This window comes from Antennarius striatus, chromosome 3 (genome assembly GCF_040054535.1).
Source record: "Antennarius striatus isolate MH-2024 chromosome 3, ASM4005453v1, whole genome shotgun sequence".
Taxonomy (NCBI): Eukaryota; Metazoa; Chordata; class Actinopteri; order Lophiiformes; family Antennariidae; genus Antennarius; species Antennarius striatus.
In genome coordinates, this window is record NC_090778.1 from 2645745 (window position 1) to 2672644 (window position 26900).

A 26900-nucleotide genomic window follows, 5' to 3' on the forward strand; every position below is an offset into this window, starting at 1 on the left:
ATTATAGGGAAAGCAAATTTGAGGAACACAATCAAAATATAGATAAAATATAATGATACAAGGTCAAACCCCTTACCTATGGAAGGACTTTAATCACCTGACCCAGCAAACGTATAAGGCACTCGTGGCTATGTCTGCAAATATAAGTCGAATTAGAGTGTAAAGTATTATCCACACTATATACTATACTGCAGATAATACTCTATTGATTACTACTGCTCGTAAATACAAATATAAAAAAAAGGAGGAAGGGAAGTGAACGGTTTGATCTATTATCTCTGTATTTTGACTTTACTGAATGTCAATGAACCAGAAGAATCAAGTTAGCTTCCAATTAGCATTAAGAAAATATTGCGAAAGTTTAAAAATTATTTTGATAGTTCACCGGCCTAAAATAGGAACAATTACAATTGGTTTGGTAAAAATCTGTGAGAATGTTTGAACCTAAAGCACATGTGTCAAACACAAGGCCCAGGGGCCAAATTTGGCCCTCCACATCATTTTATGTGGCCCGCAAGAGCATAAAAGGTCAGACTATCTACAAATAAATAGGTCAAAAGTGTGCTTTCCCCAAAAATTACATTTCCCACAATGCTGTAACTAAGCCCATTTAATCTTTGACAAATAAGCTTTGAACAAAGTTAACGTCCTAACTTGTGTCTGATGTTATTTTTCTTTATTCGTTTGAATAGTTTGATCCTTGATTGATGGAGTTCTGTGGGTTTAATAACCTGACAAATTAAAATGATTTATGTCAGAACAGAGAAACAAACATGTTTTTTCGGTGCAACTGTAACGTTTGTAACTTGAATAAGGAATAAGTTCTAAGTTATTTAACATTAAGGAGTAGTTACATTTATTTTGCATTACATTTAGTTACATATAGTTATATTTATAAGTTACATCTGGCCCTTAGAGGACCTCGGTGAAGACGGGTTTGACACCCCTGACCTAAAGACTTGATCTCACAGCTTACATGTTTTGTTTTGTTTTCCGTCTGATGTCCTTTGGCTGCTTTGCTTCACGTCTCTTGAGTTATTGAGTCTCTTGATGGACAAAGGTGGTAGGAAAATTGAAATCAGCTCACCAGCAGTGACAGTAAGGCCACAATGTGAACACCTGTAGTTTGTTTTGCACTTCCCTCCATGCTGCACAACTAAACACCAAAATAGATTTAAGAGTGAAATACTTTCACCTTTTACCCATAATTACAGTAGTTAAATGTGTTTTTTAATCAAAGACCTCCTTCACCTTCAACATTTTCCACAGGGAACCCAGCCAGGAAAACTAAATATGTATTATACGTTCACTTCTACTGGAAAAACTCTGTAAATCTCTCTTTTATTTGCATACATGTATCATGATAACATGTTTCAGAGACACCTCTGGAGTGAGTTAGACAGTCAATCCAGAGTTAAGACAAATTCACTGGGGAAAAAAAAAAAAAGGCATGAAGGAGCAAACAGCAGTCGGTGAAAGACGCCGTTCTGAGCACGTAACTGAAATGAATAAGATGCGAAGGTCATAAAATGACACATATATAGACTCATTCTCAGGATCGTTCTCTAATGAGAGTAAAAGTGAATATAGTTTACAGGAAAATGAAGTTAAATTTATTTATTAGTGGTTTCTCAAGTGGAGTATTTCTGAAGCTGAGTCAAGCCTGAGTCAAACTCTGTAAGTTTTCTTCTGACCCACCGTGAGTTAAATTGGAAAGTGAAAAATGCGTGGGGTAGGCAGCAGAAAATGGACAACATTTACTGAAAGTCCAGCTGACTTGGAGGATACATTTTCTAAAAAAGGAGGAAAGAAAAGAGACTGCAATAAAAGAAAATGTCGAAACAGCTAAACAAAGTGAAGAAGAGGAGGTTGGGCGAGTGCCAAAAGGCATTCTGGGAGATTTGGAGCTACTAGTGATGTTAGTAATGCTAGCCTTTGTCTTCAGCTTCATTGTAACTCAGTGTAATGTTACATAAATGCAACCATTCTTTAATGTCAAATATCTCTGAATTTATTACTTATTCAAGCTACAAACATTACAGTTAGACAGAAAAAACATGTTTGTTTGTTTCTCTGTTCTAACATAAATCCTTTTAATCTGTCAGGTTATTAAACCCACAGAACTCCATCAACCAAGGATCAAACTATCAATCAATAAAGACAAATAACATCAGACACAAGTTAGGACGTTAACTTTGTTCACAACGTTTGTGTCAGAGTTAAAATTGACTTCATTACTGCATTGTGGGAAATGTAGTTTTTGGTCAAAGCACACTTTTGACCTATTTATTTGTAGACACTCTGACCTTTTATGCTTTCGCGGGCCACATTAAATGATGTGGAGGGCCACTTTTGGCCCCTTCGGCCTTGAGTTTGACACATGTGACCTACATGATGGATATTGGCTCCTAAGCAGGACAGTGTGGTCTAGTTTATCTCTGGTTGTTTTCATCTTATTACTGCTTTGTCTTGAGAACAATTAAAAAATATGTGTGCTGGGAACCAAACATTATGCTAACAAAACTGTCACGAATTAGAGAAAAAGCAGTTATTTATTCCACTTTGTTAATAATTAGCTTTTCTACAGCAAATAGAGATTGAACATATATTAAATATATATTTTCTGATTTATGAACAATGGTCACATCCGTGCTTTCGGCTTCCCAATGAATTCTGTCTCTGATGCTTCACAGGCATTAATATCAACTCGTATTCAAATATGGTCATTTCATGGAGCCACAAACATTCTTAATAGATCCCCGAACCATAGTTTTATTGGTGCAATTTTAAAAAAGTACACAATTAACTATAAAAAGTCAGCCAAAAACTTAGAAATTATGTTTGGGCTTCTATTCACTTGGAGAGAAGAGACGCTGGGCAGATGCTAACAGCGCGTAGTGTTCTGGTAACAACCATTAGCTTAATGACACATGACTTTGGTATGTTGGTCCATTATTAAGAGAAAAACAAAATCATCGTGATACTTTATTTACAACAGTAATGGTGACATTAGCTGAATGGTAATCAACAAAACAGCACAAATAAATATCTGCATGTTAAATCAATATTTATTTGTCTTTTTCAACGTGCAAAATTAAATTCTACGATGCCCTTTCCATAGACTGTGCATACGCATTTTTCTGTAAATGACATTAGTATTCACATTATATAAAGAGGAATCTGGACCTTATCTATTATCATCATGTTGCTAACTCTCAACCACACTAGCTGCATGTTTCAGGCCTATTTATGCCCTCAGTTAAAGCTGCTGTACACATGGACATGAATGGAGCTTTCTGGAATACTACATTCAATGTTAAAGCATCGAAACATATGAATAATTGAACAAATACGTTTAACTGATTTGTCTATTGATCAGTTCACAGCATTGGGGGGGGCCAGAGAACCCACACACACATGGAGAGAACATGCAAACGCCACACAGATAGGCCCCAGGGGGAATCGAACCAAGGACCCTCCTGCTGTGAGGCGACGGTGTTACATTTAAAAAAAATGTTTTATTACATTTCCTGATGGATTCATGATTCATGTGTGTCGGGCTTCAGGAGGTTTCTGCCACCCCCCCCCCCCCAGGACCTGACCACCTCTCTCTCCCCGGCCCTTCATCCCTTTGTATTTCATCTTATACTTTGTGCTGTACTGCCTGTTGTACTGCCTGTTGTACTGCCTGTTGTACTGCCTGTTGTACTGCCTGTTGTACTACGTTGTACTGCCTGTTGTACTACCTGTGTTGTACTGCCTGTGTTGTACTGCCTGTTGTACTGCCTGTTGTACTGCCTGTGTTGTACTGCCTGTTGTACTGCCTGTGTTGTACTGCCTGTGTTGTACTGTCTGTTGTACTGCCTGTTGTACTGCCTGTGTCGTACTGCCTGTTGTACTGCCTGTTGTACTGCCTGTGTTGTACTGCCTGTGTTGTACTGCCTGTGTTGTACTGCCTGTTGTACTGCCTGTTGTTCTATGTTGTACTGCCTGTTGTACTGCCTGTTGTACTGCCTGTGTTGTACTGCCTGTTGTACTGCCTGTGTTGTACTGCCTGTTGTACTGCCTGTTGTACTACCTGTGTTGTACTGCCTGTGTTGTACTGCCTGTTGTACTGCCTGTTGTACTGCCTGTGTTGTACTGCCTGTGTTGTACTGCCTGTTGTACTGCCTGTGTTGTACTGCCTGTTGTACTGCCTGTTGTACTGCCTGTTGTACTGCCTGTGTTGTAATGCCTGTGTTGTACTGCCTGTTGTACTACGTTGTACTGCCTGTTGTACTGCCTGTTGTACTGCCTGTGTTGTACTGCCAGTTGTACCTCCTGTTGTACTGCCTGTTGTTCTATGTTGTACTGCCTGTTGTACTACCTGTTGTACTGCCTGTTGTACTGCCTGTTGTACTGCCTGTGTTGTACTGCCTGTTGTACAGCCTGTGTTGTACTGCCTGTTGTACTGCCTGTGTTGTACTGCCTGTTGTACTGCCTGTTGTACTGCCTGTTGTACTGCCTGTTGTACTGCCTGTTGTACTACGTTGTACTGCCTGTTGTACTACCTGTGTTGTACTGCCTGTGTTGTACTGCCTGTTGTACTGCCTGTTGTACTGCCTGTTGTACTGCCTGTGTTGTACTGCCTGTGTTGTACTGCCTGTTGTACTGCCTGTGTTGTACTGCCTGTGTTGTACTGTCTGTTGTACTGCCTGTTGTACTGCCTGTGTTGTACTGCCTGTTGTACTGCCTGTTGTACTGCCTGTGTTGTACTGCCTGTGTTGTACTGCCTGTGTTGTACTGCCTGTTGTACTGCCTGTTGTTCTATGTTGTACTGCCTGTTGTACTGCCTGTTGTACTGCCTGTGTTGTACTGCCTGTTGTACTGCCTGTTGTACTACCTGTGTTGTACTGCCTGTGTTGTACTGCCTGTTGTACTGCCTGTTGTACTGCCTGTGTTGTACTGCCTGTGTTGTACTGCCTGTTGTACTGCCTGTGTTGTACTGCCTGTTGTACTGCCTGTTGTACTGCCTGTTGTACTGCTTGTGTTGTAATGCCTGTGTTGTACTGCCTGTTGTACTACGTTGTACTGCCTGTTGTACTGCCTGTGTTGTACTGCCTGTTGTACTGCCTGTGTTGTACTGCCTGTGTTGTACTGCCTGTTGTACTGCCTGTGTTGTACTGCCTGTTGTACTGCCTGTGTTGTACTGCCAGTTGTACCTCCTGTTGTACTGCCTGTTGTTCTATGTTGTACTGCCTGTTGTACTGCCTGTTGTACTGCCTGTGTTGTACTGCCTGTTGTACAGCCTGTGTTGTACTGCCTGTTGTACTGCCTGTGTTGTACTGCCTGTTGTACTGCCTGTTGTACTACCTGTGTTGTACTGCCTGTGTTGTACTGCCTGTTTTACTGCCTGTTGTACCTCCTGTTGTACTGCCTGTTGTACTGCCTGTGTTGTACTGCCTGTTGTACTGCCTGTTGTACTACCTGTGTTGTACTGCCTGTGTTGTACTGCCTGTTTTACTGCCTGTTGTACCTCCTGTTGTACTGCCTGTGTTGTACTGCCTGTTGTACCGCCTGTGTTGTACTGTCTGTTGTACTGACTGTGTTGTACTGCCTGTTGTACTGCCTGTGTTGTACTGCCTGTGTTGTACTGCCTGTTTTACTGCCTGTGTTGTACCTCCTGTTGTACTGCCTGTTGTACTGCCTGTGTTGTACTCCCTGTTGTACTGCCTGTTGTACCGCCTGTGTTGTACTGTCTGTTGTACTGACTGTGTTGTACTGCCTGTTGTACTACCTGTGTTGTACTGCCTGTGTTGTACTGCCTGTGTTGTACTGTCTGTTGTACTGACTGTGTTGTACTGCCTGTTGTACTACCTGTGTTGTACTGCCTGTGTTGTACTGCCTGTGTTGTACTGCCTGTTTTACTGCCTGTGTTGTACCTCCTGTTGTACTGTCTGTTGTACTGACTGTGTTGTACTGCCTGTTGTACTACCTGTGTTGTACTGCCTGTGTTGTACTGCCTGTGTTGTACTGCCTGTTTTACTGCCTGTGTTGTACCTCCTGTTGTACTGCCTGTTTTACTGCCTGTGTTGTACCTCCTGTTGTACTGCCTGTTGTACTGCCTGTGTTGTACTGCCTGTTGTACTGCCTGTTGTACCGCCTGTGTTGTACTGCCTGTTGTATTGCCTGTTGTACTGTCTGTTGTACTGACTATGTTGTACTGCCTGTTTTACTGCCTGCTGTACTGCCTGTTGTACTGCCTGTTGTACCTCCTGTTGTACTGCCTGCTGTAATGCCTGTTGTACTGCCTGTTATACCTCCTGTTGTACTGCCTGCTGTACTGCCTGTTGACCGTGGGTCTGAGGACTGTAGTTTCACCGGTGCTGTCTGTCGTGCGTACATCGTACATTTGACAGTGAAGCTGACTTTGACTTCTCCAGACACTCGGACGCCCGACCCCCCAGTGACCCACCGCTGATCACTCTCCTGCCTGTTTACCGGCTGCTGGATCTGGGAATCCTTCATTTATTCCAGCAGAGCCATTCGATGGTTTTTCACAAACAACTATTAGAAAATAAGAAGCAGAACTGAGTTCCTGTCTCCTGTATGTTTTTCCATTACTGAATGTGTTCTGTGTGTCTGTGAACAATAAAGGTTTGTTGGATCTTTTCAATTTAACAATCTGTTATAACTCTAAATATGCTGTTCCATTTTAGGTGGAATTTATTCTCAAACAAATTGATCCCAGGTTTGTTACTTTACAGGTCTTACCTGCGAACCTTCCTGTTCGCCTCCTTCCTGTGGGACAGTGGTAATAGTTGGGCTGAGTGAGTCCTTCCAGGCCAAGCTTGTTTTTCTTCTCGTCTTGGCTCGAGCGCAGAACAAAAATGTTATTAAAGCCTTGGTGTAAATCATCAGCAGATTGGAGATCTTCTTCTCTTTTGTGACCCTGGACTGTTTGGAGATAGATGAAGGACATCCTTCATGATTTCCATTTGTAGATGAATGTTTTTCATGGCTGCCGATGATAAATGCATTTTTAGTAAACGCCTGAAGGAATTCCTCTCATATGGACGACATATAGTCAGCATCCATACATTGATTTTAGATCACATGTCATTTTGGACAAAAATGCATTTCAGTAAGAGAGGGGTGATATGATCGTTTTTAAAGCGGCAGGACGTATAGATTGAAATGTGTCGACATATTTTCCTGAGGGTGCCCCCCCCAAAAAAAGAAGAATTTCAACAGATCTTGTGACCCAACAGACTGAGATAAAAACTCATCCCTAAAAATTATTACCTACCACGAGCGCGGCTTCATAAAGCCGCCACCCCGTCTGCAGAACCTCAGTCCGGTCTGAAACCTGCACATGAAGTCCTCCCAAGAAAAACAATTTATTTTTCCAACAGATATCTGTAATGGCTTTGGCAGGAAGTGAAACATGAGGATAATGTAGATCTGAAAACCTTCCCATTCTACAGAGCATGGACAAACAATATATTTTGTCTTTTAGCCGTCATCCTTATCTAACCCCCTCACCGCTGAACGATTTTTTAAAATTTTGTTTAACAGTCACTTTAGTACTAAAACGCTGCAAATATGCATAAAAACCAGAGTTTTTATGGAATGAAATTGAAGTTTTTGGGACAAATTGAGATGAGATGGTTGAAATCATATGAATTTAAAACAATGAGGTCAATATGGATCCACGTAAACATTACTTAGCTAACAACATGTCAGACCAATGAATAAACTCTGGTGGGCAGTTAAATCCTGGTGAAAGCGAACACAAGAGGGTCCACACACACACACACACACACACACACACACACACACACACACACACACACACACACACACACACACACACACATGCATGCACGCACACACACAACCACACACACACTCACACCCTGGTCATAACTTTGCTAAGTAACAGCTGTTTGTGGTTTATTGGGGGAACAATTTATGAAATTCACTTACATTTGTTGGCTTTGGAGGCAGGAGAGGATTTATTGAGCAACGTTTAACAGGCTGTTGTAACGGATTTGGCTGATTCGGAGCCGTGGAGCTCTCTCCTCAAAGCACTGATGCAGCGAAAGAATTTGCTGTAAACGGGTCCTTAAGTGCGCTGCCAACAGGGAAAACAGTCCAGCTCTGTTTGCCCACAGTTTTATTTGCAGAATAGTTTACTTTAAAAAAAAAAAAAAAAAAAATCCTCATAATAAGATGCATCAAAGTGATTGATGTGACACGAATTTGCGGTATCGAATGGAAAAATGCACAAATGACTGCTTTGTGAGAATGCAGAATGATTTTGATGAAAACCAGTAAGCAGCTTATAAAAAATGTTAACTTTTATTTCAAAGTCTGACTCCTGTTAAAAGCATCAAACGTGGTGATTTTTCAGTGATCCAAAGCATCTTACAAACTGGTTCTGTTTGGTTATCCTGAAGGGTCTTCATGCTTTTCAAAGGTCAATCATATTTTTTTTTTTTTTATAAATGTTTTACAACTGATGGCTGAGCGTTAGTGAAGAGTTTCCCCAAATCAACACAACCATGTTGACGCTGGCGTGGACAGAAGCTCGTACTCACTTTTAGTTTTTGCCGGGTTTTGCAGGCAAAGATCGTAAGTCTCGGTGAGAACTTTGAGTAGTGGAAGAGTTTTTACTGCTTGCTGAAAGCAATGAATTAGAATCAGAGTGAATCAAAAAAATTTACAACTGCTGGAAGGGTGCATCTTTTTTTTTGCCTCCTCAGGCCGTGAAAATTCACTCATCAATTAATCTGTGTTTACTTGATATTTCCTCACCTTCCTCTGGAAAAATCAGGCGTTGCAACAGTCATTTCAGGGACCTGATCCAGGACTGCAGGAATATAGTTACTGGAAAAGCAAAACCTACAATGACATCATCCTCTTAAAAACTAATGGCTATTATTCAAAAGCATATGCTGGCGGCCACATGTGTTGTCCATCTCGTACTACCTAATCCTGCCCCTTTGTGGACTCGTATAAAAAAATGAAAACAATTGTTTCGATTTTATTTTCAGGTTATTCCATCAACTCCACCCCCCCCCCCCCCCTAAAACTGTTCTAATATAGCAGCTAGGGAGAGAAACTACCTGAGGGTCTGGGTGGTTACAGCCTGAAGATAGATATGACTAATCTAACAATTTGTCTGCGTTCCCAGAATTCCAAAGGAAGCAGTTCTTGCACAGAGTGTGTCGACGCTTCCCCCCTCTGGATCTGCAGACAGCCTGAGACATCATTGGTCCGTCTCGTTGCCCATGACAAAGAGCCCAAAACACTTTTAGATTTAAAAGTTAATTCCTGTAGTCACATCCTGTGTAGAAGCTCTAGTCATGCATTGATGGTTCCTTCTAAATGTCATTGTGTGCATGTTTGTCAGTTATGACGGCTCAGAACTGGGCCGACAGGGTTAAATGCTCATCTGAGGATTTCAGTGTTAGCCACCAATCAAGCAGCATAAACAGACTAAAACAAGGCAGTCAGAGATGCAACATCATCGCATTTTTGTGCCTCTGGCTTCCTGAAAATGTTGCTTTTTGTTTAGTGATTATATCTCATCAGGTTTTCGACCTAAAAAAGTATAAAAGCGAAAATTTGACCTTGATCTAGTTTTTCAAGGTCAAGGTTGTGATCTAACTTTCATCCCCTTGCCTCCCTTAAGATAACGCCTTTTGTTTCGTCTTTCTTACCTTATCAAGTTCATGAGATACATGCAAAAAAAAAATGTGCAAAAGTTGAAATTTCACCTTGACATAGTTTTCTCAAGGTCAAAGTTGTGATCTAATTTTCATCCCCTTTGCTGCCTGAGTAATGTGCTTTTTCTGTCATCTTTCTATCTACAATGGTTGTGAAGATATTTGGTGGAGGACTCATACCGTTACCTACACGGATGGTCTTATAACAGCAGCTTTGAGGGCGTGTAAATGGGCTGAGCACAGATTGGTTGTTCACTTTTAAAACCTCAAGACTCACCAATCTTTGAAACTAAACATTTGGATGTGGGCAATAGAATGAAAGTCTTGTGATGGTTTATTTGCTGCCAAGCGTTTGCACTATAATTGTTAATAACACTTTATTGTTTCCTCCTGGATTTGGAATGGCACCTTAAACAGACAGTGGTATCCAAAGGTTCTACAGATGTGTCTTTAGTAGATGAGAGGTAAGCAGAGCCTCCTCTGGTTATGGAGTTATTAGTCACAGACAGGAAGTACCACTAAAAGACTGCAGAAACAGTTTCCACACTTGTAAATAATTATAAAGAGTCTGGACAAACTCACAGTAAAATCTGTAAATATTAGTTTAAGCCAAATTGCCCCTGTCCATCTACTGTATGTGTCCGTATGCAACAGGTGTGATAAAGTTAAGATTAACAGTCAATACAATTCTACGCGTGCAATGTAGGGATCCTAAAGCTGTGCATCCCATAATTGGTTTAGATTGATTGCTTCTTTGTTACATTTTTAGCTATTTTTACGCAATTTGTAGGCAGTGTTTGTTTTTCCAGTAGTGGGGGGCATCTGTGACCTGGACACAAACTTGCTTGTTCCGTCATAGAAAAGCGATTTCTGACTCCCTGACACCGCCCTCTGAACACTAACCAGGGATGATCAGTGATAAAACCAAAAAAGAAGAAGTCCATCTGTAGGCATTTATAAAGCATCTACCTACAGCTGGAGTGTATTCAGTCTTTTTAATTTGTGTTGTTAACTGGAGTGAAATCAGCATTTATCAGTTATCAAGCATTAACGTACGAAGGGCGATCGAATACGTTTCCAGCCTCTGACAAGGAAAAGGTCATAATGGTCCATAATCAGCTGTAAGTTAAAACCTTTTTGGTCAGGTGACAACCTTAACTCCAACAGGATGTTTTTGTAGTTTATCTCTTAATAAGACAAAGCTGAATCTTGTGTTTTTGGCTCATTTGAAGGCAGCTGAAGTAATGATAAAAAAACAAAGTCAACATCTGAGATATATTTCCCAATACCAAAGCCATTAGTGGAACCAGATGTCTGAGGGGTTGGTCCGTTTGATACTTCCTCGTTTTAAAAGCACTTTATTGATAGAACAGTTGTTTGAACATTGTTTATGCATGTTTTAACTGGCATGATCAATTTTCAATCATTTATGCGTTTACATTCGAACCTTCATCACTAAGTCGTTCAACCATATGTTTCTTTTTGACAGTACAAGCTGCTCCTGTCAGTGTCCTAGACTCCGTGCACATGTTCCTGTTCATGAATCAAATAAAATAGCATGTCGTGTCTGTTCCACATGGAGGCCACATCCATCAGCAACGACTAATGAAAACAAATCTTTGAAGTTTGCAGTTGATAAAGCTTCCTTTTGGTGAAGAAAGCATTAAAGTGCACTATCAGCATAACTGTCAGTGATAATATATCAGACATGCTGAGGCACCAACAGCCTGTGAAACCACAGAGAACCTGCATCGGAAGACGCCCAGGCAGGAATTTAGCGTCGTCAGAGGAACGAAGGGGAATGAAAGTACGAGTAGGAGACAGATCAATCAGTGTAAAAAATGTGTGTGTGTGTGTGTGTGTGTGTGTGTGTGTGTGTGTGTGTGTGTGTGTGTGTGCGCGCGTGTGTGTGTGTTACTGAGTGTGTGTGTGGATAACTGGCCATTTGTCAAGCGTTTTGTCTGGAAAAGTGAGACCATGGTCCTGAGAAAAGCTGCCATATCTCACAGTGCATGTTCTTGTTTAATGCATTGCGTGTTTGACATATCTTTTGCCTTTTTCACAATATGTGTACCACCCAAAAACCTTAAACCGTTAGGTGTTTTGGGAAAAGTCTTGTTACAGGATAATAAGTGGGATGGACTCGACTATGGACTTCCCTTTTCTACACCATTTTTGCTTCTCATCCATCCATCCATCCATCCTCAGCTGCTTATCCAGGGCCAGGTTGCGGAGGCGACAGTCCTAGAGCCATGCCCGTATTTCCCTCACCCTAGACACGTCATCTAGCTCTTCCAGGGAGATCCTGAGGCATTCCCAGACCAGCCGAGAGACGTAGTCTCCCCAGGCCTCCTCCCATCCGGACATGCCCACTGGAACGCCTCCCCAGGGAGGCATCCAAAACAGATGCCTGAGCAATCTCAGCTGGCTGAAGAACATGAACGTCATGTTTTTCAACCCATGATTTCCAAAGTTTACCTGGTTTATAGAGTTATGTCTGCTTTTCATTGGTTTATGCTTTAGAACATGTGCTTAATTGAGAACAATGGTGAGAAAGAGGATTGGACTGTGTGTGGTGGAGATATGTGAAACTATTTGATGGACTGTGGACTGTTATCCCAATCAGAAGGAACTTAAGCTATTCTTGAACACCAGGCTTCAGCAGCCAGTGACCTGCGACAGCAGATGAAGGGGGTTTGGAAAATGAATGAATGAATGAATGAATGCATGAATGAATGAATGAATGAATGAATGAATGAATGAATGAATGAATGAATGAATGAATGAATGAATGAATGAATGAATGCACCTTGCTTTTGGGTCCAACCATTTAGTTTACACCTCAACATTATGCTAGAAGGACAGTTAGGCTATACCTTCTTTGAGCCACACAGATTTCAAGGCAATCCATAACTTTGCTAAACAACTAAATAACAAGACACACCATTTAGTTTTCTGTATTTATGTAAAATTTGTATGTACATGTAAAATGCTGCAATGCACCACTGACATTCAAATCTAAAACAAAATAGTGCTAAAACAGACCAACCAACGCTTGAGCAAAACAATCAGAACACCAGAGTTGGCAATATTTGCACTTAACTTTTGCACTTTTACACATGTAAGACTATAAGACTATCCATTACTTGTAAGTACTGAATACTGTAGTTAGTTTGGATGTAGACATACAGGAAATGGTACAAATACTTGTGAAATGTTAGATGACGACACACTAGGAGTAATCAAGCAATCTGCCACAGCAAAATACATGTTATCTCATGACGCATATTCGCGGGTGTGATTCTTTAGGGATTTTTTTTTTCTTTTCAAGGAACAGAAAAGGTATTGAAACAAAAAAATGAAGAAATCAAAGGACATTATCAACATTGCAGTCTTTAGTTCAACAAAACAATCATAATTAGGGGACGGGAACCTTACAAGCCAATGGCTTCTACCCATCAACCCTTTTTTTTTCTTTTTGGATGTTGTTGCTGATGTCTCAACACTGATGAAAGTGAAGCATGTTCTACTAACATGTCTGGAAAGAAGAAAATAAACTGAATTTTTTAAAGAAAATTTAAAAAAATAATTACGGTAGCTGTGATGTGTTATTAGAAGGGACCCTTTGTCGGACTGCTCTGTCCAGTTTGAGTCTTGAGGCTCAATGCGTGTCATGCCAAACCTTTAGTCCAATTACTGACTATGAATTATTTGATGATCAGAGAGATTCAGAAAAAATAGACAAAAGAACTTTTCTTCTTAGAAAGAGGTGGAAAAGAAGATCACCATCAATCTGATACCAGTCTTCTCACCTAACTCTCTAAAAATGTACGTCTCAAGACTGTCCAGCTTTTCCTATCAGCAAATCCAACAATGTACCTCCATATACTGTATGTAATGGAAATACCTTCTATGAGGAAGGGATTTTATCACTATATCCTTCTCTTGAACAGAGAAAAGGAAACCCAAACCTGTTTTGCGGTGTCATCACTCACCACATTCAGCTAAAACAATCAATGGACATCTCAAAGTATTTCTGTCAATATACAAAGGTATATAGATATATAAACATGACAATAGAAAGCAAAGTTTGGGATTTTGATGCGTGTGCAAGTTCATATGTAGAATGAGATGTAACCAACGGGTAAAGTAGGGGTTCCTCTTATTTGAAGACGTTCTCGAAGGCAGGACATTTGTAGGTCTTGAGTTTCTTGATGGCTTTTTTGAACTCTTTGCTGGACTTGTCCCACTTGTGGATGCCCGTGAGGAGGTACTGCTTATCCACCTTGCGACCCATGATTAGATACTGGTTTCCCAGATTGTCCAGCTGTTGGCAGGGGCAGTCTGCGCCATTCTTCAAGAACAACACCAGTGACTTCATGTCCTTCCGCTTTAGGTTACCTGCTTTCAACATCTTCTTCTTCTTCTGCAGGATCACCTTACGATCCATGTTTTCTCGCTTCACCTCCTTGATTTTAGCCTTCAAAGCTGTCAGTGGAGAAATGAAAAAGAGAGGAAGAGAAATAATTACTGGGGTTTAGCTGGACACTTTCTTGTACAAAACATTTGGTTTAGTTTATATTTTAGACGTACACAATATTGATCCACACCAGAAAACATCTAATTAAGTGCATGTTAGCTTATAAAGTCACTATATTCCTCTGTATTTCTGATGAAGTAACAAACAACAGGTTATGGGTCCAGATGTGACATAAGAAAGATGACAAATCTCTTTTATGGAACATATTTATTTATAAAAACTGCTGACTTTATGATCACCAGAATGTAGAACCAACTCCCTACAGAAGGAGCCTGAAGAGACTGTGACCATGTCATGAATGGGCGGTAGCTTTCCTGAGAAACGCAAAAGAGATCCCCTGTGATGGGCTCATGGTAGCATTGAGGACAGAGCGGCAAGGAAATATATTAACATGGTTCAAATATAAATAAATGTAAGACTATTGAGATAGAAATGTTGACCAACAACTGAAGTAAAGGGCATTAACATGGAGTTATTGTCAGTGACTTATTACAGATGTGGGCCTCTATACTTGATGTAGTCAGACTGCCCGTAAAAAAGGAGTACATAAATGGTGTGAGTATCTTAGACGTTGGACACACAGCGATGAGACAAAACAGACGCACAGAAGATACTAAATAAGCATTAGAAAGAAAGACGGGGAGGAAGAGAAACCCTTAGTAGTCAAAGTTTCTAAACAATGTTTTAAAAGACAGCTGGTGGATTGTTGAGAAACATTACACATTATAGTAGAGAACATCTGATGAGTCTTTTGACCCAAAGATGCAGTCTATGGACATCGCTGCTAGAACCATTATCAGCATTGTTGCGTTGAAATAAAGTGGTGTGGAGGATTGCCTACAGGATTTAGTCTTTACTCAGTGTGAATTATGTGTGAATGAGGCCACAACTGATGGAATCATGTGATCTTAGAGGAGCGAATGAACAAACCATCGAAAAAAAACTTGAACAGTCTTCCTTATTGAGAACCAATATGTTGACTGTAAATGATTAAAAAAAACCCACAATGTTCACATCAATCTAAGTTGCACAGCAACCAATAAAACTGACACAGTGGCGCAGTGGTTTACGCCATTCTCTCACATCAGGAAGGTCATGGGTTTGAGTCCCAGCTGGAATATGGTCTTTCTGTGTGTGCGTGGTCTCCACATGTCTGTGAGGTTTATCTCCAACAAGTGCATACATTAGTAACATTAGGTTAGGTTGACTCAAGTCGCACTGGTGTAAGACTACCCGTCAACACTAACGTTGAAATTTTGTAGTATTGTTGGACAATTCATTGCTTGATGACAAAATAATGGAGCATCTTCTTCTTCTACAAAGTCAACCTTGTACTTTACACTTAAAAAAATACAGCCAAGAGACATTAAAGAAGGGAAGGTGTCTATTTTTAGATAAAGGATTACCAAAAGAATCGTTGCCTTATACTGTTCAAAACGGTGTTCATGGTTATACCAGATGTTACAATGATGTGGTAAAAATACACTGTACTTCCTGGCAATGGTGGGAAAACCGGATCTTTCAAAAAATGTGTGTGTTCGAAGCAAATTTCAGGAATATAATATACACGTAATGATAAAAACCTGGATCCCAGATGTGAGGAAGGAATATTTCTGGGTAACCCTAAAAACATCCCAGCAAACCCGGTCTGTAACTCACATACAGAAAAAGCGTGTGAATCCAGGCATTTTATTAGAAATACCAATGTTGAACAATAGACACACAACGGGTAACGTGATTCTGAAATAGGAAACAAAGGATGAAAGTCTGGCAGGGAAAATAGTGCTAATGTTCTACAGAGTCAAAGTCTACACCACTGCTGTTCTGCAGGAGAAAACGGAGCCCAGAAATGCTTTGAGGATTACATATTGGACTCTTAAAAATACTGATGTAACTCGTGCAAGTGTTGATTATTGTTACAGGGTGGTGCATGCATTTCTCCAAACGTGTAGGAAAATCATTATTTTACCCAAGGAGTCCAGATGAGAGGATGCTAGGAAGGAAGTGATCAACTCGCTTAAAGAGAACAACACTGTGAACTGACGCCTTTACCTGAGGGCAGAAGTATAGGAGTGGGGAAATTGGTTTGAACCCTTAAAGATGTGTCTCTAAGGCTCGGTCTAAAACTCAAAACGGCCGATTCAGGGGAAACACCTTCCATCTTGGGCCAAAGTTGGAGAAATATATAGACTGAGAGACCATATGGACTCACTCATGTGTAAGATGACCTGATTCCTGTCACACATCCCACCAGAAACCCAACATGATTACATCCCGCTTCAAAGCGGGGATGTATTGTAATTGTCAGTTTTCGTCCATCTGTTAGTATGTCCACCAAATATCTTCGCAACCGTTGCAGATAGTAAAATGAAACAAAAAGTGCATTACTCAGGCAGCAAAGGGGATGAAAATGAGATGATGACCTTGATTTTGAGAAAACTATATCAAGGTCTAATTTAAACTTTTGTACAGTCAGTAACTGGATAAGATAGAAAGACGAGGGAGAAGGCCAGTGTGAGTAAGACCGACCTATGCCCTACCTTTGATCAATGGTCTTACTCACACTGGCTTTCTCCATATGCACTAGTCTATGCATTAGTCAGATACTACTTTCAGGGTACCCTGACCTACCCTGAAAGTAGGTCAGGGTAAGTGTTGCAGTCTCTGACTGCCTTGTTGCTACTTCATTCTGTTTAATGACAGAGATGCACGTAGTGGGAAATACTAGTGTCATGGTTGCAGATGTGTTCTGCTGTGCAGGAAACGTAAAGACATAGACAGTGTGTCAGATGGTGTGTCCAGTGTAATTCCTCCTCAATGCAGTTGATGATAACGCTTTGCTGTATCGATTCTGAGAAAACAGTGCAGGGATTTAAACATTCCGCATTTGTGACACGTTTGGATCCCTGACCACCAGGTTGCAGTGTTGTAATCTCGGTCTCAGCAACAAATGAGGAAAAAAGAAGTAAGACCATGCTGTTAACACAAAGCACACAGGCCTATGAATAGCACAATGCTTTGAAATCTACTGACTCATATTCAAATAATCATTATTGATTAGACTATCATGATCATGAATTCGTCCACAGAGGCAAGCGTATGAAAAACATTGCAAAATCTGTCACAGTAGGTAAATGGATAACGTTCATATTATGGTCAACCCCTACAGGATGGTTTTCTACAGCTGGTCCAATGGTGACATACTGGTGTTTAATGTACATGTGAACAGATGGACAACCTGAAAACGCTGTGGGAACATTAAAGACTTTACATATCCAATATTAACTGAACTCCACTTGCGTAAAAGATGAAAAATGAACTATGATATCTGTCTTTTTTGTCTGGTGATGAAAGGTCCCATCAATTTCTTCCAGGTTAACCGAATAAGCACTAACCATGAGTCTTTATCGACTTTAACGCCACTGGCCACGGTCCTGCTTTTTACTGCTTATGTCTCTCTGGTGAAGTTTATGGCCCATTTTATCTCCACATTAATGATGGAGACACTACGTCTTCTATATTAATTTCAAAATGCATTTTGACATGTTTTCAAAGAGATTGCAGATCTGAAAGAAATGGCCGAAACGGAAAATACCACAATACAATTCAAGCAACGCCTGACCAATATCGACAAGGAAAAAAAAAGGGTGAAGAAAAGGTGAAAATGATTCTCTGTCCTAACTTCTTGATGGAACTACTCGTCTACCAGAACACCGTCTCATCTGCAGCGGTGAATCCATAGGCTCCGTTGGGGCTTCTACCTCCTTCTGCATCTGAGGCTGTTTTGATCCACCGTTTTACTCCTGATCTTTCACTAAACTCTATTTAACCTTCCAATCTCTCTGGATTTCCCTCTCAAACCGAGCACGAGTTATACTTTGGTGGTCCCTAATCTCCATATACCTCCACACATTACGTCCTCTCATTTTCCGCTGATATAAAACGCAGCTTGTGCCACATTTATGACCTATTGACCTATTGTTGCTCGGTCTAATCGGACTGACAGGGCCGGTGTCGGGATAAATCACTGAGTCACGTCAGAGATGAGGTCTTGTGACCGACAGTATTGAGCATGAATCATTTCACACTCCAGCAAACATCTGGACTCAAAAAACTGCAAATTCTGTCTCCAGTTTTAAACCCTAGTCTCCAGAGTCTCACTGTTAACAGCATCTTGTCTGCCATGGAAAGCAAAACTTGGGACTTTTAAGAAATTTCTAAATGTTTTATCTCTTCTTCTGTGTCTGTCTGTACGTCCCTTTGCTAATTCAAGTGTTGAAAAAGAGCTGCCCTGTTTTTTCCCAGTCTTAAGAGTGCACATGGTAGGGATTAAGACTTTTATCCTCAGTCTCTAGTCTCTCAAACGGTCTCCATCAGGAGGCTTAGTGATCAGTGAAATCAAAATGGGCAGCATTCATAATTAGTGAGCCATAAAAAAAAGAAAAGAAAGGACTTCATCTTTATAAATCCTCCATCCTCGGTAATCCTTCAACACTCTGAACTTTCTTTGCACTTTAATGTCATTTAATCTCTTCAGCAGCAGTAGTGTACAGTAAGTTTACATCAAATAGAAGCACTGTTGCTTGTTAACAGTGCTGACCTTTTGGCTGGCGAAGCCGCTCCTGTATCTACATGTAGTTAAAGCATGCAATAGAGCAGAAAGATGCATTTTTATGTTCATTTGTCGTGCATGTTTTTCTTGTTCTGCATATCTCAGAGCAACAAAAAGTCAGTCAGATTTTCCTCTGCGTGTACACATAAAGAGGATTCTGCTGCTGATTTTCTTCAAACGGCATTACAGCTCGATAAGCCGTCATTGTTTCTATAACAGTGTGATTTACACAAAGCCTTAGAGGAATAAGGGGATTTTATCGTTATTCATCGACTTCATCGTTATTCATGAAAACACTTCTCCATTATCAATAAAGATCAATAATATGTCATCGTCAGTAAGATCATCCCCTGCTGTCTAACAACTGAAGCACTTTCTGCTTCTGAGATTAACCAACTACATGTGATTGACTTTTTACACTCAGCTATCAGCTGAGTAAAATGAATAGTGACTAGGAAAAGATAGAAAGAATATGGTGACTGAAGGGCATTCATCTGACTGAAAAATATTCTGGATATATCTACAAAAAAGTGCAGGAGACGGTTGTGAACTCCTTATCTCAGCCGGCGCTTGTTTGGAACACGATTTGTAAAGAAAGAAATTAAAATCACGCCCTAAAAATGCCTGAACAGATCCAACAGATCAAGATTATTATCTGCATCTCACTGAACACACAAAGATCTCCACACCAGAAGTGCAGAAGTGAGGTTTTTGTTTTTTGGTTTTTTTTTCCATCATGACTTAACACTTTATGTTCTGATAGATGTTTTACAGAGATTATTTCAAAATTACTATTACAAATTATTTGGGGAATATTCTGTGAATATATACAGAATATTCCTGTTAACGCAACCGTTTCACAAATAAAACTTTTACTTTCACTTTTTAACTGATGTGATCATCGGCTGTAAATAAATCTGTCCTGACAGGAAGGTTTTTTTTCCCCTCAGGGATCACCAGAAAAAAATGTTGGGAATTAACTGAGCTTTGTTCAGCCGTCATGCTTTAGAGCAGAGCTGTTGCGTTTTTACATGTATATAATGTGTTTATGCGCAATAGCTTTTCATTTTATTCATTCCATTTTCTTCCAAGTATCAGTAAAAAGTGCAGTCATTCCCTTTAAGATCTGACCCCTGCCCTGATTCTGTCTGCTGCTTGAGGGGAACACAGACCTTCAGGTCTCATGGTGTCGTAAACCCAGCGGGGGGGTGATGTGCTCTCAGCCCCGCAATAATGGAAGCACAACCGATCCGATAAGAGGAGGTGATCAGTCTTCTGCTTGCAGGGATACCCTGTCGTTTGGCGCATGGGCAAAAAAGGGAGTGAGCACTTTGGCAGCGACAACAAAGTGAGCTCTCCGAGGCAGAAGAGAGATTTAATTGAAGGGTGCTGGAGTTTTCTGGGACAATGAGGTACCGTAAAAACCTTAAGCACTGAGATGAATTGCTGTGGGAACAAAAGCGTTGAGTAGGATGAGCTGTAAATCTGTTACCAGCCGAGTACCGCAAATAAGGATGTGGGTATTCAAGTGTTTGTCAGAAGGAAATTCATCAGGGAGCGTCGGCCCTTGGAGACAGGACCGGACCTACAACGTGTGACTTGTTACAGTAACTCTGATGTATTAGTTTGAAAATGCAATTCAAGAGCTGCACTTTCTGCTTTTATCAGGATCAAATCACATGAAAAAATGAAATAAAATCAAACGAGCTGATGGGAAGTAATTATACAGGGCGTCAAATAAATACTGTTATTACAAAATAAGAAACGTCACTCTCAACTTTTCCCTTAATTGAGAACAGGCTTTAACTTCCAGTAAGTGAGGTTTTTTCAGTGGACAAAAAAAAATGCTATTTTGCTGCCAGACTGGGAATATTTTTCTCATAATTTGTCTGGTTTAAATGGGTTTCAAGTGAAATCACTGATTTATTTCTTTATGCCCCCCCCCAAGTGGTTTCACACCCACGTGTTCAACAAAAGACAGAAATCAATCACGCATGTCTTTGGTTTTCAAGTTATATTTTGGGGGCTTTTATTATTTTAGGACAGCTACAGTGTTTTCCGCACTATTAAGGCGCACCTTCAATGAATGGCCCATTCAAAAACCTTTTAAATAAATATTTTTAAACCTATTTTAAACCTTTTTCTGAAATAAAGCAAGCTGGATTATAAAGCGCTCTGGATTATAATGTGCACTGGATTATAAAGCCTTTAGGTGCGCTTTATGGTGCGCACCTTACATGATTTTTTTTTTTAAACATTTGTAGAATTTCCAAAAAAACCACACAAAAAACAAACAAAGACAAGGGGGCATTATTTGTTCCCCTTTTATTTACCTTAGCATTGAAGCTAAAAGGGTTAGCACATACCCAATCTGAAGAAGACTCATGTCTGCATCTGGCGCACAGAGAGGAACTCTGCTGAAGTTGTGTTTGGTGATGTACAGATTAAGATTATCACCTACAATTAAGATTACATCTGAAAAAAAAAGTTGAGCCAAGCAGTTTTTCTCTTTTCCAATCGTTTTGGATCTCTGGCTTTCCTGAGATTTAATAAATAAAATAAAACCCCATGAGCGGCTTTGAGTTGTTTTAGTCGTTCTCCATCACCTTCAGTCGTGTTTGTGGAGTTCTTTCCCCTGACTTTGCATCACGGGGGTGGGTGGGTGGATAATTACTGCATGAACTGGTCCTTTAAGGCTGGAGGCCACCCACCATCATCTCTGGCCATCTCCAGTCAAGTCAAAACTAGCTGAACGCAGTCGGATAATGGTCTTATCTTTTGTTGGTCAAAACGTCGTGATTAAAGCTCGGAATTTTTCCATCTGTATTCTTTTTTTTTTTCCTCCTCAAAACAAAACTTCACCTCATGTTTAACTTCAGATGATGTTAGATGTATTTATAGCTGCAGCTCTTTCTTCTCAGACAGAAACCTGATTTAAGTCATACTGGAAACCCCAGCAGTATCTTCTGTGTTCAACCTGCCACAATCCTGAAGCTGCCTGCACATCGTCACACGTTAGCTCATTATGGGATTTATGACAGGCAAGCATCTGTCTTCATCTGACATGAAACAAACCAACAATGTGATGGAGAAAACTGAGCCACACAGGTGGAAAAAAAGAAGAAAAAAGAACGAAACTCCCATCATCACAGAATAAACACAAAAAAATCATTCTGCAAATGTAACTTTAGAACTTTTAGTCCGAATTGGAAGAAGAAGTCTGTTTCAAATGAACATCCTGTCTCTGTGGCACCTGGAGTTTAGACCCCGTCAGGGAATAAAATGATGAAAGTCTGACATCTTCCATCTTGTGTAAATTATTCCAGGAATTCCTCACAACTTCATTTCAGATTATATTTGGACCTCGATGCAGAAGTCCTCATGCTTGTCTAATGTCCTAACAGGAAATGATGTTTCCTCTTTAATTCTATAAAGGTCATAAACTCCTGTCTTTTACTCATTCAGCACAGATGACAACATAAAAATAGATTTCAGTCGTGCAAAAGGGCCTGGGTTCAACTGACCAATGAGCTTCCACCAATCCTGATGGATCCCAATGAGCTTTGTTTGTTCTTATCAAATAGTGAAAACAGTGAATATTCATTTATATATTAAAAACGCTTTCCTCCTGACTGTTTACATGTGCAGAAGTAAAATTTAGGGAGTCACATGTCAGCAAAGTAAGCATTTCTCATTTCCTCATTTCTACAAATGTGTACATAAGCAGAGTGTCATCCTCTGAGCTCGTCCCCCGACACATGATATATATCACTGTGTTTAAGGAGGTTGTGTTTCTGTTCCAAGAGAATAAATTATCTATTACAGCATTTTTCCCATCATAAAGTGCGTCAGATTATAAGGCAAACCCTCAATGAATGACCAATTCTATAAAATTCTAAAAAAAAAATTTTAAAAATCTATTTTTTTGTAGAATTCTAATATATATATATATATATATATATATATATATATATATATATATATATATATATATATATATATATATATATATATATATATATATATAAAAGGCGCACTGGATTATAAGGCGCACTGTCGGTTTTTGAGAAAATTAAAGGCTTTTAGGTGCTTATGGTGCGGAAAAAATTGTAATTCTGATCTGGATAATTTGATGTATCTAGAATATTTTTGACAAATTATTACAATGATGAATGTTTTTTTATATATATATAATTTCTAATCTGGATCTGCTCAATCAAAACCAGTTATTTTTTAATCAGCCGCTACACCAGACGATCCACACAGATGTGTGGGATTGTTAACCTTGGCAGACGTCTGAGTTCAACTTGCTGCCAAGATTGAAATACATTCTACTCCAATCATGATTGTTTTTTAAATACATGTATTTACAGTTGATGTTGATAAAGAAAAGCAAATGAAGTTTTATCATTAATTACTCAATTTGAAAAGACACTTCATGGGGACGTTAAGTCTTTTGCTTTGCTCAACCAGACTCTGGTATAAACAGTATAATTACTGAGGATTTACAATAGAAAATATTTAATTTAGTAGTTACAAGTCATCTATAACCAAATCAGACTGACCTGCTACAAGTTCTATAGAATTTACTGTAAGGAAATGATGTGTTCAGATACAGGAAGTACTGCAGGAGAAGAACTTTAAAAGCTTTAAAATGGAATAAATGATGCAAACTGGTCTGATTTCATGGAATGCTGTGAAACACGTCCATTGGTGTGTGTGTGTGTGTGTGTGTGTGTGTGTGTTTGTGTGTGTGTGTGTGTTTGTGTGGACTTCGCAGTGATTGTTGGGGTGGGGGGTGTACTTACCGAATTCGCTGGCACACATGTGCTCCAGTATGGCATCTGTTTTCATTTCATTGTCACATGGAGGGCAGATGGGAGAATAACCTGTGGATTAAAAGAAAGAGACGTGGTTTGAAAGAGAAGTAAAAAAAATGTCAAAAAAACAAATTGCAAAAGAAAACCAGGAAAACCCATTCAAACTGCTTTCCACATCCACAAAAAAAAAAAAAATCTCTAGAGATGTCCTACAGGTAGAGATAGTATCTGGCGTCTGGTGTCTGTCACCAGGACTTTTGGGCACGTCCGTGTCTGATGACCTGACCTCAGTGAGGAATGTCTTTTATGGCCAGGCTGTAACTATGAGCAGCAGCGGACCCTCTTCCTCACGTTTGCTCAACAGCAACGTATGTTCACTAAATGCAAAAACACGTCTAAGAAACGTGGAGGAAATAAACGGTAATCAATCCGGGATGAGAGAAAATCCTCTGACAGTCCAAAAAGTAAGGTAATAATAGCCCAGCTCCAACACAAAAACTGACTAAAAACAATGTGCCAACGTGTTTTTGACAAAAAGTAACTCATTGTAGAGGCACGTCTGCAAATATTTTAACAATTTTTACATTTTTTTTTTAATACCACAAAATCGTCCCATCTTGAAAACAGCTGAGTCGACTTTTCCAAACAAACTTGGACCTTAAATGCGTTTAATCCAAACTGCGTTCAAAACGCCACGGCGTGCATCTGGAAAACAAATACGTTTTCTCTCCGTCGCCAGTTGTCCCATTACATGTGTTTGACGAAGGATTGTGAAAGTGACGTCCAGGTGTGAAGAGCTTGTGAAAACACACACTGTTTACAGAGTCAAAAAGGTTTTTTTTCTGCCTGTTTGAGCTCCTTTAAGTCAATTATCACCCGCCTACATTCAGAGGCAGGGCGCTAACAGCCGTTAGCTGACCTCAGTGAACAATCGTTATGGGGAAGGGCAGATTAGTCTGCCTTCGTTTGCCTTCACCAACTCCAACGTCAGCGACAGCCTGCCGGCTTTATTCTTCTCCAGAGATGACGACGCATTATAACAGGTGACATTGGGACCCCTATCCATCTCAATGACCTCAGTTAATAATCTTTATGGAGAAGGGCAGATTAGTCTGCCTTTGTTTGCCTTCCCCAACCCCAACGCCCGATATGACCCGTTTCCATCAGCGACATCCTGCCTGCTTTAGTCTTCTCCAGAGATGACGACGCATTAGAACAGGTGTCATTGGGGCCTCTATCCATCCTGATGACCTCAGCTAACAATCGTTATGGGGGGGGGCAGATTAGTCTGCCTTCGTTTGCCTTCCTCAGCTCAGCTCACACATTACACGAGATGACCACCGTGCAATTGCTGCAAGATCCACAGCTTTCACCTTTTATGGCCAATTCCTTCATCAGAAACATCTCCAGTGGAGAATTCACACCTTCAGACGTACGAAGGTGACCCCAGAGGAGGGTCTCGAACCAAAAACCATCCAGACTCAGCCCAAACTCTATCTTCCTCTGCCTCCTGTGAAATGTTCAGGGTTCCTCTGGTATTTGTCAGCTGGGCCTTTTTTTTTTGGATTTTTTTCTTCTCACCGATGCGGATGAGACGTTTGACGTCCTCGCACGAGGTTGTCATGGAGCCGCTGACTCTCACTGCAACTTCACATCGGATTTTAACGCGCACTTCTTCTTTTTTTTTTTTTCTTTTCTTTTTTTTGACAGCAACTCTGAAATGACAACTCTTTAAATTTACTTTCCATCTCTCATCACTCCCAATGGAGCTGTCGGTTCGGAGATGATGTGGATGCAGCCGGAAAACCAAGAAACCAGAGGACTTTGAGGGGGGAGGACATCGTTAAAAGTGGATCACAGCTCATTTCCAACCCCCCCCCCAAAAAGGTTTGGTGATTTGCATCTGTAAACACACCCTCACCCCTGAAACAACGTAGTGAAGTGAAGCCCGTTGAGCTGCACGGGTGTCGACTTTTACACGGTGGCAAAAGCGGCTGTTTGTTTTCTCAGTCAGGTAGTTACCCCAGTGTTTGGCCCTAATGAGGAGCCCCAAATGGCTTTACAGCAGTCAGAGATGGAACACTTTACTTTCACCTTTCACATCAGTTGTAAATGCAAATTAATTTTTTTTTTGGGCTTTTATGTGAATCATTCCCCATTTTTCTCTGTTTTATTTCATTTCTAATTTGATTAAAAGAAGAAGAAATGATCAAATTTATAATTTTATGATTTTTTTATCATTGTGATTTTTTTTTTGTTCTTTTAATCTGACAAAACAAGCAATGAAAAAACTTGATGAGAACAAAAATCTAAAGTTACTTGTGTTATTATTAATTATTATTATTATCCTGGCAGCATCAAAAAGAGTTTCTTACTGCACTGATTCACTGATTTATGTCAGGATATAAGATTAAATAAAATCACACACATCTGGAAAAGAAAAAAAAACATGAGAAGAACCAACTTGTTAATTTCTTGAATCCATCATGAAGAGTGTTTTACCTGAGGGCTTGGTAGCCTCGGTCGCGTTGGGCTGCGTCATGGCGATGCACACGTCGTCCTGTGGAAACTTGTCACAGGTGAGCATCTCCGGCCAGGGGAAGCCGAACGCCTCCATGATGGGGGTGCATCCGTCCCGTACGGCCTCGCACAGCCACCGGCAAGGGTAGATGGGTCGCTCCAGACACACGGGAGCAAAGAGCGAGCAGAGGAAGACCTGCGTGCCCGGGTGGCAGTGCTTGTGCACCAGCGGCACCCAGCTGCTGGCCTGCTGCTTCACCTCCGCCATGGTTTCGTGCTCCAGCAGATTGGGCAGCAGCATCTGGTTGTAACCCACGTTGTGACACAGCCGCAGGTCGTCGGGGATGTCCACGCACTGGGGGGGCTTGCCGTAGCTGCGCCCGCCGGTGTAGATGTCCGACTTCCAGCTGAGGTACTCGTACTCTGACGCGCCGCACGCAGACAGGAGAGCCACCGTCACGGCCAGCCGGACCAGCCTCCAGTGGGACTCACACACGGACCTCATGCTTTATTCTAGCAACAATCAGATGAATGCAGCTCAAACTGAACCCTCACTGCATGAAGATCTGTAGGAATAAATGTAGAAAAAAAAGGAGTGCCGGTGCGTAAAACGTGTTGCGTAAAAGTCCCAACAGTCCTCCTCCGGCTGCGCGTCTGGTGCGTCTGGCTGCTGTGAGGGTTTGTGCGCGCAGCTT

The 26900-nt window shown here is 40.7% G+C and overlaps 1 protein-coding gene across 1 annotated transcript; it reads right to left on the minus strand.

Moving 5' to 3' along the window:
- Positions 1–12659: 12659 nt before the first annotated feature.
- On the minus strand, positions 12660–26900 carry sfrp1a (secreted frizzled-related protein 1a). Its single transcript, XM_068311560.1, has 3 exons — positions 26188–26900; positions 23674–23754; positions 12660–14201 (listed from the first exon to the last, which is right to left on the minus strand). The coding sequence occupies exons 1-3, from the start codon at positions 26708–26710 to the stop codon at positions 13876–13878; spliced, it is 930 nt and encodes a 309-aa protein (XP_068167661.1). The 5' UTR covers positions 26711–26900; the 3' UTR covers positions 12660–13875.

Excerpts from the sequence above, each read along its gene's own strand:
- sfrp1a (XM_068311560.1), bottom strand. The coding sequence starts at position 26,710 with ATGAGGTCCGTGTGTGAGTCCCACTGGAGGCTGGTCCGGCTGGCCGTG. Across the intron at positions 23,755-26,187 it reads CGAGGCTACCAAGCCCTCAG|GTTATTCTCCCATCTGCCCT; the intron begins GTAAAACACTCT and ends TTTAATCCACAG. Across the intron at positions 14,202-23,673 it reads CATGTGTGCCAGCGAATTCG|CTTTGAAGGCTAAAATCAAG; the intron begins GTAAGTACACCC and ends CTCCACTGACAG.